Here is a 13,837-nt window from a genome sequence, read left to right as displayed (position 1 = left end):
ATTTAATTTTTCGCATAATTCCAAGTATTTTCGATGACGATTTTACTATATTAGTGATATGCTCGTGCCATTTGCCGTTTGAACTGAGTGTAAGACCGAGGTGTTTGTGGTTTTCTACAAAATTGACCGGTACATTATTAAATAAAACATGTGGTTGGGGAACAGCATGGTGTGATGAAAACAACATAGCCACGGTTTTATGTGGATTAAAATCTACAAGCCATTGTTTTGCCCAGTTACTTATAACTTGTAGGTCACGGTTCAGAACAATTTCAATGTTATATATATTTGAGGTAGTACATGAGAGGGAAGTGTCATCGGCAAAAAGGCGGGCAGTACATTGAAGGTGCTTGACTATGTCGTTTACATAAACAAGAAAAAATAATGGGCCTAGAACAGATCCCTGTGGAACACCGGCATTAAGCTCTAACGTTTGAGATATTGATGCTCCAACCACGACTTTTTGAGTGCGACTCCCTAGATAACTTTTTATCCAATTAAGTAAATTACCATCAAATCAGGTTCGAAACTGAGTCTCTATGGGTAAACGCAATTAGGTCATTAGGTCAAATTGTAATGATGATACTTGTATATATTTTAAAGGCCATATTTATAGAATGTTAGTTCCCATTATTTTACAAATGACTTTCGAAAATGGGTCAGGTGGGGTAAACAAGTAAGTTTTTAAATAAAAGAGAAAGCTTGCCCTTGCGAATACTCTAAAGGCCGCATGTATTGATCTTTCTACATGAAAGTGTGTAAGATCTTTCATCTAAATGATATTTCGGCTAAGTTTAATGGGTGGAGGGGGGTAAATCTATGCCAATAGGTCTTATTAGTTTTAACGCTTGTGAACACTCTATAGGCCTCTTTTGTATTGTTCAAACTTTATGAAACTTGCCCAGAAACTATATGTTTCTAAATTATGTATGGTAATACACTAGGTCAATAGAACAAATTTCACAAAAAAGCTTGTTAACACTCTAGATGCAACATTGATATCTCGACTGAGGTACTAACCGGTTAATTTGGTGTCAAAATAAAGGTAGCTAGATCAAATTTACGAAAAAGGCTTGTGAAAACTGAAGAGAAAACATGTTTGGCCCATTCTTTATAATACTTGTTTGGACATGTTGTCTTAGGCTTTCTCCATCTTGTGTAATATGCGTCCAGTGTATTGAAAAACAACATTGGGCAGTTATATTACGTGGCTGTAGTAAAACCATTTGAACACTCTAGAAATCGCATTTAGTACACACTCATTGTAGCATTAGTTTAAAATTCTTCCGTAATATGGGAACGACCGAGCTGAGCGTTCGGAAATATCAGACTGTCCGGAGAAAAAGTTTGTCGACCGTGGATGGTTCTTGAACATATTTGTTTAAATGATAAAACATAATGACACTGTTAAAACAAGAATAAGAAATTCCTGCGTACGGCCATGCTAATATAATGACACTGTTTAGACAATAATAAGAAATGGACAATTCGCATGTTTCAAGGGAAGACAGAAGTTGTAGAATGGCGAGAATATGAGAATGGATAGGATATAACAATTTAAGAATTTCTAAGAGAAGCAACAACATCAAGAAAAAAGCACGATTAAGAAAGAGGGTAGCAAGAATATATTGTATAAAACGTTATAATTTGACAAATATTTTTTTCATCTAGTAGTGTTTCATAATAGGTACTACTTATGAAGAGTTAACATCTCATCAGTATATTTATAAGTGTAGTTCTTGAAACAAATATGATCATCCTCCATCTGGAAAAAAACTGGTTTTCCTAGAGCGAGGTTCGTATGTTTAAAGGGGCGGTCAACCAGATTGCTATATATCACGAAAAAAAAGTTCTCAAATACCGTTTTTTTTACAATTATTAGTTTATACTGATTAAAATATCACGACTGGTATATTACATTACTTGAGAAATGTTGTAAGTTTTCATATTTTCAGTATATTCGGTAATAAAATTTTACTGAGTATGTCTAATAGGTAATTTGGAGAGTTCTGTTGTTGTCGTTATATTTTGTGAAACTACGAGGATTGCTTATCGAGGATAAAGTATAAAATACAACTCTCATTGTATGAGCATGTATGGCCGGGTGGTCTAAATGGGAGACTTTTTAATCCAGTGGTCAGTGGTTCGAGCACTGTTGAGGGTTACTTTTTCATCATTTTATTCTTGATTTTTTACTGGAGATTTTTAGATCAAATGTTTAAATTTATCAATATAAAGCATTTAATGACGGTATTTTAGAACTTTTTTTTTTCGTGATATATAGCAATCTGGTTGACTGTTCCTTTAAATTCTAAGATGCATGTGAAGCGACACTGTTATGTTAATGTCTGGGCAATGAAATGTCGTATAAAATAATGTTAGACTAAAAGGTCGAGATCTTTTTTGTTTTATCTATAAAACTGAAAAGCAATTTTCAGTTATTTAAAGGACCAAGTTTAATTGAGTTTTAACGAGATACTCAAGCAATATGCGTTTAAATACAAACATCCCAAACTCCGTTTAAAAAATGTAAACTGATCACTTATTAGCGTTAATCAGATATCGACTTTTTTGTCGATTATATGTAATAAAAGATTATTCAAACAAGATCAACACATACATGTATGTCCAAGCCTGTGTTTTTTATACTGTTGCGATTTTAATGATTTATAATAATATTTATGTATTGTTCATGATATGCAAGTCATATAGATCCGATTGAAACTAGTATGGCATGAAGTAAACAACCAACACCGTATTGAGATTGAAAAAGGGCATTTATTGCAAATGCCATAAAAGTGAGGGCATTCAAAAACTTGATGCCCTAAAAACAATGAATGTAATACTTGGTTATAATATATGGAGTTTATTTGCGTACGTGCGGCATCATAAAATAGCGTGAAAATTTACTTTACATTATTGTTAATAGTCTGCTTATTTCTGTGTTGCTTATCTAGTAGAGGTGTGAATTTATATGAATATTAAATAGCTTCTAGTCTAATAAACTTTTATATTGGAGCGCTGTTTTTTTTGTGTGGACAAGGGTGTTTAAGTTTGTTTTAGTAATGAAAGTACAATCACTACATGAACATTAGAAGTTTGCATAAACGTTTCTTGTAATTAAAGGACCATTATACGCTATGAGTACATTAGCGTCAGTCAGACAAAGTGTCACTGCGTTCACTGAAGAAAATACACGCCTGTTCTAAATATACGAAAACAAAGGGATGCACGAGCTCTTAACGCCACTTAAGAACAAAACTGAACAGACGTGGTGATGTAAGTGCAAACTCTTGACAAACGCATTGAGTGTCTTTGTCAGGTTTCCGGTCGGCTAAGTAAAAATAAATCGGATTGTATTTCAACAGGGCATTTTAGTTTAAAACAACACGACAATGATATCCGAAATGAAACTGATAAATAACTTGATTGGAATTTTACTTTATTTTGTTTATTCCTCGTGTGGATTCCCAAGTAAGTTTTATAAGTAATAATAAGTAAGATCTTGGACTTCATAACGGTCAGTTTAACGAGACATATTTCATAAAAAAACAAGCATAGAAAATAATAGAAAGTTTTTTCGTATAACTTGAACATGTCTAGTTCATCGTTATAAATACAAAACTGACAATATATAAGCAATGCAAAAGTGACAAAAAAGTAAATGTATATAAAATAATTTAAAAAAGGCGGATTAGGTCATTATATTACTCAACTTTTGCATTATATGTCTCACTTCTCATTTTAAAAGCATTCTTACAATATTTCAGAGATTCGTTAGAACTTAAATGCTAGTATTTGTTTACAAAAGTATAAATGTATGAATACTAGGTCGGTTAAATAGAATAAGATGAACACATAGGGTAATAAGCTAGTTTGTGTTTCTTTCTAAATATTCACACCATGTGCATTGATCAAAAGGGTTGTATTTAAAACTGAGATGAGCCTATGTTTATGCATTTGTTGTTTTGTTGTTGCATTTGATTTAAATATAAACAGCAAATATGTACAGCTAAAATTTAGTATTCAATATTTTTCATTGTTAAATACGTCTATCTATGCATATCTACCGAAAAGTAAAACCCATCTACGAGTGAGTTCATCTAAACTACGTAATACTTGTAATTAATCAATACATATTTGGGCAGATACTCAAAAAATAAAGCTGATAGGGCAAAACAAACACAAGTATATGATGACCAAACCTAGCTTACGCAAATAATCAATTACTTTCCGTACAATCTATGCTCCTCGGGCTCTATATAATTTTCTTTACCAAATTGTGTCTTCAAAATGTAGAGTTTCTTTAAGCTTCCTTGTTTGCCATTTTATTTAAAATGTTGTACAAACTACATGTACTTAATCCCGAATGAAATAAATCTGTTGTTTGAATCATTTTAACAAACGTTCTTTTGTTTGTCTATACCAAATAACATGAAGTCAAAAACACTAATCGAAATTTCTATAAATCTTTTTTTTAACCGTTAAAAAAGACACTATTTTGATTTGCTCAATTGCAGGCCAATGCTCTGATTTCGAGATTCTGCAATGCAACAATGGCGCCCACCAAATGATGTTCTGCTCTGCAAAGAAAGCCAACACGAGGCCCGTCGCATCCGTACACGTGGACCTTAGGTAAGCACGAGTTGTATTTGTCCACGTGGACCTTTGGTATTAAAGAACTGTATTGGTACACATGGACTTTAGTTATGTAAGAATTTCATACGATATGGGGCAACGAGTATTAATGAATGCCTCATGAAAAAAGATGGTAAGTTGTTATAACTGATTTAAACAGTATTTTGTTTTCATCATGACTTTAAGTTTATCACTTTCCTCTTTTCCTTGTGCTCTTTCTGAACTAAAGCCTATGGGTTTATCGGAACTAAGTGCCTTAATCGGAAGTAAGCGAGAATGGCATCAGGACCATTAATTCCACACTTTATGTTTCCGGACTGGGAGTCGGGCACATTAATTAATCAAATATTCAGTCAGTCCAACGTTCAGTCATCTGACCTATATACCACAGTACATTTGCACAGTTCATTAAGCCGAGACAATGGTTTTCGATCAGCCCTGGAAGTAAAGTATAAAAGCGTCGAATCATATTGTTGAGTACCAGTAATTCAAATAATGATTTACTGAATTGGTTCCGCTTAGAATTAATAAATACCGTTGCGTAGCACTGAATGATCCAGATAATAAAATGTCTCTTAAATTGCAGGCATGAAACTCGCCACTGTCATGCCCAAGGAGAAGCTCAAAACTTCGGACTGACAGCAGCGGCTGATCAAATGTGGACTGCACACTGGTGCTATGGGACATTCATTCTGTGCTATCAATCGGGTAGGCGGTATAAGCTATTCAACACTTTTATTTACTTCATTTCACTTTTAAATTTGCGAATCTGATACAACTTTTATTAAATTTGTCAATTTATCAAAACGTGAAAAGGCCCATTTAATTCGTTATGTATTTAGCAATGTATTAATTGAAATTAGAATGCTATATATGTATATCTTTGACGCAGTGTAAATGCGCATATTTTAAACATACATATTCTTAATTCCATTTACACTGTTTAGATAATTCACTGATATGACTAATGACTATATTTGCAGAATACAAAGATTCACCCGAAGATCAATCAGACGAATCTTCTACAACTACACACATATTAACAAATACAGCTGTGTCTACATCTCCTGAAAATGATAACAGTGGAAATTTTACGTCACATAATAACGTCACAAAAGAAATCGGACCTCCTCGGTCTGATGACGACCACGGAAACTCTCTTAGCGGTATCGACAGCGAGGCTGATCAACAACATATAAGCTTTGAACAAGATGAAAGCTCCAACACACTGGACGATAAATTGAAATGTGCGTACATTTTATGCAGCTCGAATGATGTAATAAACATGTTTCAATGAGAAACCAGATAAAAGCAAGAGCACAATTATTGATTTTTTAAGCGAAAGTTAGAAGGTGACTTTCTTGAGCTGAAACGTATTTATAATAGCTTCAACTTATTATTGCAGTTCATTACAAGATAAGTATTGATGCAAAGCATCAAAGGGCGTCGGGAATTTCAGTGTAAAAGGCACTCAATGAAGTTACATTTTTCTACTGTAAATATTAATATATTGGCCGATTATTTTAAACAAAATAGAAAAAGATACTGGTATAACCATTATCTATGATTTTTTGTTATAACCCCTAAATAACCATTATCTATGATGTTGTATTGTAACCCCCAAATATTTCATAGTTCATTTTATTTACATTGGTTTCCTTTTTTACTGGCATCCATGTGCAGTTTTCATTAATGGAACAGAACTGTGTAGGGTTTAAAAAATCTGCTTCATCTTGTAAGCGTAATTTCATATTTTTCTCAACTTCATGGAGAGATGATTCAGAACTTATTATTACGTTGCTCATTTACGATAGGGGTTGAGTACTCATTGATATGAAAACACTGTTAAAGTTTTAATGTGTTTACGACCCCCCCCCCCCCCCACCCTCTCACACATATATTTCATGGGCATAATAAAAACAAAAAATGGCTACAATAAAACAGCATATTTATTTAAACTAAAATGTCTACATCGAAACAAAAAGTTAACATAGAACACACATAAAATAATTTGATTCTACTGGGGCTCGAATCTTGGGCCTCTCACATGTGAAGCGAGCGTGTAACCACTACACTACGGAACCGCTTGAAAAATCATCTTCTAACTAAGATATTAATAAGCTATTAATAGTCGGTTTAAATGTAAACCCGGAAGTTTAAACGCTGGATAGTGAGCGGGTTTAAAGGTCCATACCAAAGGGCCCATACCACTGGCAAGATACGGGTCAGGCCTGCGGCCTTCTATATGTGGTTCTAAAAAAAAAACCTGTAGTAGGACTTGATAGTAATGAGACTGGGGTGCTGTGATGGTGCTCCTCATTGATAAGCGGCTGCTTCCTTTATCAAGACTCATTATTACAATTAATAATACGTGTCGCGCTTCGCGCTCTATAGCGCCTTTATTAGTAACTAGGTGGTTGCTTGGATAGTGGAACAAAGAAGTTTTGTTTTTATACAAAACCAGAAAGTTTCACCGGTTACCGTATTTGCCCAGTCCCTGTGATCTTTTATTATTGCCCAGTCCCTGTGATGAGTTATTAATTAAAAGAATTAGCTTTGCATTATTGGCAATAACTGTTGTAGTAAATGTAATAGGCACAAATGCAGCACTTATTTACACTAATTTACACAAAAAATCACCACTATGCAAGATATTCTGACAACAAAAATATATACATTGATCCGTAAAATAACTTCTCCTCCCATAAGCGAAAAAAAACATATTACATACTAGTCGCCGCACTTCAGTGCGACGCCAATTACGACTTTATCTAATATATAATGGCACAGCTGTTTGATATAGTTGTATCTTCTACGAGTGTGTAATTTTATACTTTTATATAAAGCAATATTGTATTTGTGTCTTGTTATATTTCAGTCTGGCTTCTGTTTGGGATTGTGGCTGGAGGCGTGATTATCATTGTTCTTATCGCCGTCATAACATACGTCGTCGTCAAATGGTAGGACATTGTTACACATTTTATTCACACATATAGCGTTTATTAATAGATAAACAATGCGAATGTAAATACCTGCAAAAGCGACACACACAGTATTCGCATTAAAGTATTATGAAGCATTTTATTTAATCTTAGTTTACTATTAGTAATATCAAACATCAGATTAATGTAAAACTAAATAACCTTTTTTTTTAAATAAAAAGCGAGCAATTAATTGAAATAACATGTTATACCATTAATGTGCTTATTGTTAGCCGATGGAAGTATTTTAATGATGTCTTGCATTGCAAATAAACCTCAAAAATAAGACCCCTAAGTTTAGTGTTCGCTATCTTTTGTAGTGAAACAAATACCAAAGCGCGTCAGTACGGAACGTCTAGATCCATCTGTGAAACAAGATATTACAGAGGCGAAAAACCGTCAGTTACAGAACTGTTAGACAATGACGAAAACATGTATGCAGATATCGGAACATGTGAACGCTTCAAATGTGAGGACACGTCGTGTGAGCAGTTGAATTGCGAGGACGAGTTGGGAAAAGACTTAAACAGGACAATAAAACAGGATAACAATACATGCACTCAGGCCATGAACAAACAGCTATGTGTTAACACGGCTTATTCGGAGAATGTTTATGATCATGTCATCATTTTACCAGCCAAGAGGTGCTCTATTGACAATGTTTACAACCGCCTTTACGTTGGGGACAGTTCCGACCAACACATGCCCTCTATCGAAATAGCAATCCCCCCATCAGTTGATGTGGTTTAAATCATTATTTATCACATGCCACACCCTGTTTCCCATGTTATATAACCAGTACGAATATTTTTATCTTACACATGTGTAATATACTTTTTAAGCGTTTTCATTGGGGTTTTTTCGTTCGATTGACCAATCGTATTTTGTTATTTTGCTGAAATGACGTTGCAACGTCAAATGACGTCACGAAATGTTAACAACATTCGGGATTTATCGTTATGTTTGCGTAAATATTTATTAAATTTGCTCATTTAAAAGCATGTGGTAAAAAAGATCTGACACGCGTTGTCATTTCATACCATATATTATTAAACTTGTCCAGGCTCGCTTACTAATACAATTCCTGAACTCGTTTAATAAAATATGGTATGATATGACAACTCATGCAAAATCCTATATTATTATGTATATATCTTTGACACGATATCGGGCACGATATTCATGTATAGTAAATGTGAACTGTTATTGTTGCTTGAACTAACATCTTCAATGTTAGATCCGTGGGTTAATACTATTTGCTCACCGCAAGGCCTGTTCTGAATGAGGAAAATGGACGAAATTGAGTTATTCACATAAGCCTCTATGTGTGTCAAACCAAGGACAAATTATACTTATGCAATATCCTTCATTAAAGCTGACAGCGGATGCTTCTGAAATAACAAAAAAAAACTGTGACAGTTCACGATTTATTCGTATGTCAGTATTGCAATATTTTTTGTAAATCTGAAATTGATAAATTTTTATCAATAGTGTATTGTTTGTTATATGCATACAGTTTATGTTTCTTAATAATAATAAGACCTTTTTAAAAGTATAAAAATAAAATTGGATACCATAGAAACAGAACGCACAACTCAAATCTGTAAAATTCTGGGTTTTAACAGAAGTATTTCAGTGTGTTTTTTAATCAAGTAAAAATGTCAAATCGAATTTGTAGTATACTTGTTGAATAAAGTTATTATGGTACATTAAAAAAGTGTGTATTTGTCTCTACCGTTACTTAAAGTAAGAACTTAAAGTACTTAAAGTTATTTAAAGATTTGTGATCAGAAAGAGTATAATTGAAATTAAACAACAACAGCATTAAACGCAATTGTAACATCATTCTAAAGACTGTTACAAAATGTTTCAAAACATGAATCTCATGTTTTAAATCATAAATAGTGTCTGTGAAACTTGAACTGCATATTAAAATTGTAAACAAAACAACCAATGTCAATACAAAGAATCCATTTTCAAACAGAAAGAAATTGAAAATTGTTTCAAACGTATCATTATGAAACAATATACATTTTTGTTCAATTTCAATTAACAGACAATAAAGGCTGAGTGAGTTTAATTAATTTATGATAATTTAATAAAACATAGAAATCAAAAATTAAAATAATAACACTTAAATATCTTTAACATGTATACAAATCACATTTTTATTTAATTTTCATTTAACTGTTCATATGCATGTTACTTATTGCCATGCTTTAATCTGTGTAATTTTATAACATTTACAATTCAATAGCATTGAAGAGAAGTAAAATGACCATGAGAAAAACCTGTCAAACATGGAAATAAACAAATAGGTTACTATGATAACCTATTACAAATAGACTGAATGTAGTTCATAGCACACAACGAAAGTCTTGATACAAAAATAAAATCGAATATATTTAAGAATGTAATGAAATGTGATTAAATGATACTTTTATTATGCTTGATGCTTTTCGATATGAGCCGTGCTCTGTGAAAAGGGGTTTTAATGCATGTGCGTAAAGTGCCGTCCAAGATTTGCCTATGCAGTCCCTACAGTCTAATCAGGTTCGACACTTTCCGCCTAAACTAGATGTTTGCTAAGAAGAGACTTTCTTTAAACAAAAAATATCATAAAAGCGGAAAGTGTTGTCCCTGATTAGCCCGTGCGGACTGCACAGGCCAATCTGGGATGACACTTTACGCACATGCATTAAACCCCCTTTTTACAGAGCACGGCCAATATATTTCATACATCATGAGGCAATTAACTCTCATATCTTTCACAACAGCTTCAATTGAATACTGGTCAGGATTGTTAAACGGTACCCATACAAATTCCAAATATTCATGTTGAATTAAATGGCGAAATAGTGTTATCCAATAGGCTTGCCGAGCAGAAGGGCTATGTTATGAAGTGTAACATCGTTCTTCTCAACGTAGGTGGGTGTTTCTTCACGTACTCTATCAACGTCGTCGACCATCCTGTAACCGAAATGACGTCGCCTAAACATATGGAGAAAATATCGCACCTTCAATATCACTCAAATCAAGTCTTCTTCGCTTCATTTGCATTTATTTCCAGCTGTTTTAGTATACTTCCTTCTCGATTATGAATGTCTATTGTTTATAAATGTATATGCACAGGGGATTAAAACTTATATCAATAGTTCCCAGATTGTCATTTTTTAGATCGATTCCATCTAAACTGATACGAGTAAGAGGTGCAAATGTGATAGTAAACAAGGTTGTTACTCTGTTAAAGGACTAAAGCAGTTCTTCAATTGATAGCATATTGTGAAATATGTGAGCCAGTTGTTCATCCACAAATTTTTACCCAAGAAGGTTGAAGTCCGATCCTAATATAAGGAGAGTCATGTAGTCTAATGATTCAATGACGATTCTAAATATCGAACATCTTGAAATATTCAAAACTTGAATTTGTACCCACAAACGAGCTGAACATATTTGCGAAGACATCTGCGTACACAATAGTGTTAACAGTCCACTGTAAACTTAAATATCAAAAATCGCCAACATGTCGCTATTGAACAGTGTGTTATGAAGGTTTATAGTTGATGCAATGATCACAGAGATCTGGCAAGAATGTTCTTGAAAGCGTATAAACTAGTCATCATTTAATTTGAATCGTTTATTACTTGTTTCATTTTCTCCCAGAAAAGTAAATTCCCGTCTCTTTCCACCGTGTACTCGATATAATTATTTTGTTTAATCCATTCTAGCATTTCCAATGGCATTTTATTATGTGGCACTTGTTCGTACATCACAACAATGAGAGACAACTGGTCGTTCCTAGAATATATGCAATCCATACGCGCCATGTTAAACTCATACAAGCACCACTTGCTCTTCAGAAAGGCTTCTGACAAAATGACGATTGTCTTTCTGCTGCTCTGGATGGCGTGTATAATGTTGTCCGAGATGGCCTCGCCTGGCAAAAAGTCTCGCTGATGAAGGCACAGAGAAACTTCTTCCGAATCCAATCTGGGTAAGAAGTCATCGAGAATAAAACGCGTATTTTCTTCAGCGTACGAAATAAAAGCGTCGTGTGCGTAGTTTTCTATTACCGTATAGTCAGTGTGCCGTTCAGATCGTAAAAAGCTCTTTTTTGACATGTAAATGAGGTATCGTATTTTCCAGCGATTGTTATAAACAAGTCCTGCGAGAACAGCCACAAAGAAAATGGAAAGTCCCAACGTTGCAATGACTATTACATAAGTGTATGACGTGCATCTTGAAGACAGACTATGTAAGTCGTTATTTACGTGTTCTGTGCTAAGAATATCCCCTTCTGGTGAAATAAACATGTATGTGTCTAAAGAAATAAAATTGTATTGATGGTCAAATATCCATTGCAGGAATTCCTGATTTTGACAATCATATGATATATAGTTTGTTTGTAAATCGATCTGAAACAATTTTGAAAGATCCTGTTCGTTTTCAATCAATCTCTCTCGCACTCCAGCAGATAAAGTATGGATGGAATTGCAGGATAAATACAGGTACAAAATATTCTTCAATGTGTCTATATTTATATCAAATAGTTCAATATTGTTGTAACTTAGGTCAAGCGTTTCTAGTTTGATAAGGGAAGAGAACGTTGAAGTATACAGGACTGTAATTCCATTGCGCGATAGGTTCAGAGTTTTAAGTTCCTTAAGTTCACCAAATATTCCCGAATAATTCTCGTTTGCCAGTTGTGGCCCAAGCTTATTTGTATCTAGTTGTAAATCAACGACTGCAGCATAATTTAGAGTCTCCCTGCCAATATATTCTATTCTGCAATTAGACACATTGAGTATTTGTAGCTCAGAAAGCGGACCGATATAGCCATTTAAAACATTGAAATTATTTCCTGAAACATCGAGGTACTGTATCACATTCGATTGTATTTCAATTCGTGATATATTCAATGTATATTCAAAATTGCTATAACTGACGATTATTGTTTTAAGTGGGCGAGGTAATGTAACTTGAAACTTACGTTTATCGTTTATAAAACTGCAATTACGTTTTGTTGTTGCGAGTTTCTGTAAAAACGCGTCAGTCGTGTAAGGGCACGTCGAAAAAGACTTCTTACTATTAATACCACATCCATGACATATCTGATTTGCTCTAAAGGGTTTATTCAGATTATATGCAATAAGTTCGGTCAAGTTATCCATGCATCCGAACTGCGAAAGGTAATTAGCATAAACAAAGTTGTTGTTGCTAACATTTAGTGTTCGCAACGAGTTCGGCATGAGGATAAGTGCGTTGGTTTCGATACATCCAATTCCGTTACCCGACACGTCAAGTTCTTCTAAACTGGTATTCCAAAGATAACACAAGTCTTGTTTGCAGATGTCGTTACCACTATTATATTCTTGAGAGATATGTGATAAATTAACACGTCTCACATTCGTAAACTGTAGTGCATACGTAGCATTCTCCAAACTTTCGAATTCCAAACCCGTATTCATGGAAACATCCAGTTCTTCAAGGTTTCGTAAATTCTCCAGCGCTCCTGCATAAATGCGTGTTATTCCACAACCAGAAATATCCAAATTTTTCACGTTCAACAAATTGGCAAAGGTCCTATTTGTTACTTCGTTGAGATTACAGTTTGCTTGATAGTGCGAGGATGATAGTGATAAATGTCTCAAGTTGAGTCCCAAGTATGAGGTCAGAAACTCCACATCCGTAAGGCCATCGAGCGTTAGACTGGACAAATTCTGTAAATGACTAAGGTTTGGATACGTTGGAAAGGATGCGGGCACCGTTTGGGCTCTGTGAAGTCGCAACGTAACAAGGCTTCCTGGCAAAAACGAAGAATTCCATCCGTTATCGTAGATTGGAATTTCATTTGAAGATAAATCCAACTTCTGCAAAAGCGCAAGTTTTCGGAATCCGTCATCTTCTATTTTGCTGATTGCATTCCTTTGAAGGTCTAGTTCAAAGACGCTCTCACAACCGTACAACCGTCAAGGTCAAATGAACCCAGATCCCCAATGCCATTATTGCCGGCTTTCAGAACAGTTACATTAAGGGAGGCGTTTAATATGCTCGTGCAGATATCAGAAATTCTCAGTTTCTTTGATTCACAATCCATAGATACCGGTAAATCAGTATGTCCAATACAATCGCACAGCTTATTCGGTCCACACTTGAAGGTTACACAGTGATGTTGATTGAGAATATAAAATAAAATAAATAATAGCACCCATTTCGTG

The 13,837-nt window shown here is 34.3% G+C and overlaps 2 protein-coding genes across 2 annotated transcripts; one reads left to right on the top strand and one right to left on the bottom strand.

Moving 5' to 3' along the window:
* Positions 1-3,327: 3,327 nt before the first annotated feature.
* LOC127860253 (uncharacterized) lies at positions 3,328-8,465 on the top strand. The gene is made up of 6 exons (XM_052398189.1): positions 3,328-3,474; positions 4,521-4,635; positions 5,225-5,346; positions 5,622-5,885; positions 7,517-7,598; positions 7,940-8,465. Exons 1-6 carry the CDS (start codon positions 3,396-3,398, stop codon positions 8,367-8,369), a joined length of 1,092 nt encoding a protein of 363 aa, XP_052254149.1. The 5' UTR covers positions 3,328-3,395; the 3' UTR covers positions 8,370-8,465.
* A 567-nt stretch (positions 8,466-9,032) lies between these two features.
* On the bottom strand, positions 9,033-13,575 carry LOC127860251 (toll-like receptor 4). The gene has a single exon (XM_052398188.1). The coding sequence runs from the start codon at positions 13,085-13,087 to the stop codon at positions 11,243-11,245; it is 1,845 nt and encodes a 614-aa protein (XP_052254148.1). The 5' UTR covers positions 13,088-13,575; the 3' UTR covers positions 9,033-11,242.
* Positions 13,576-13,837: the final 262 nt, after the last annotated feature.

The sequence above is a fragment of the Dreissena polymorpha genome, chromosome 15, assembly GCF_020536995.1.
Source record: "Dreissena polymorpha isolate Duluth1 chromosome 15, UMN_Dpol_1.0, whole genome shotgun sequence".
In the NCBI taxonomy this organism is placed as follows: Eukaryota; Metazoa; Mollusca; class Bivalvia; order Myida; family Dreissenidae; genus Dreissena; species Dreissena polymorpha.
Note: the sequence above shows the minus strand (reverse complement) of the source record. Positions and strands in the feature narration are given on the sequence as shown.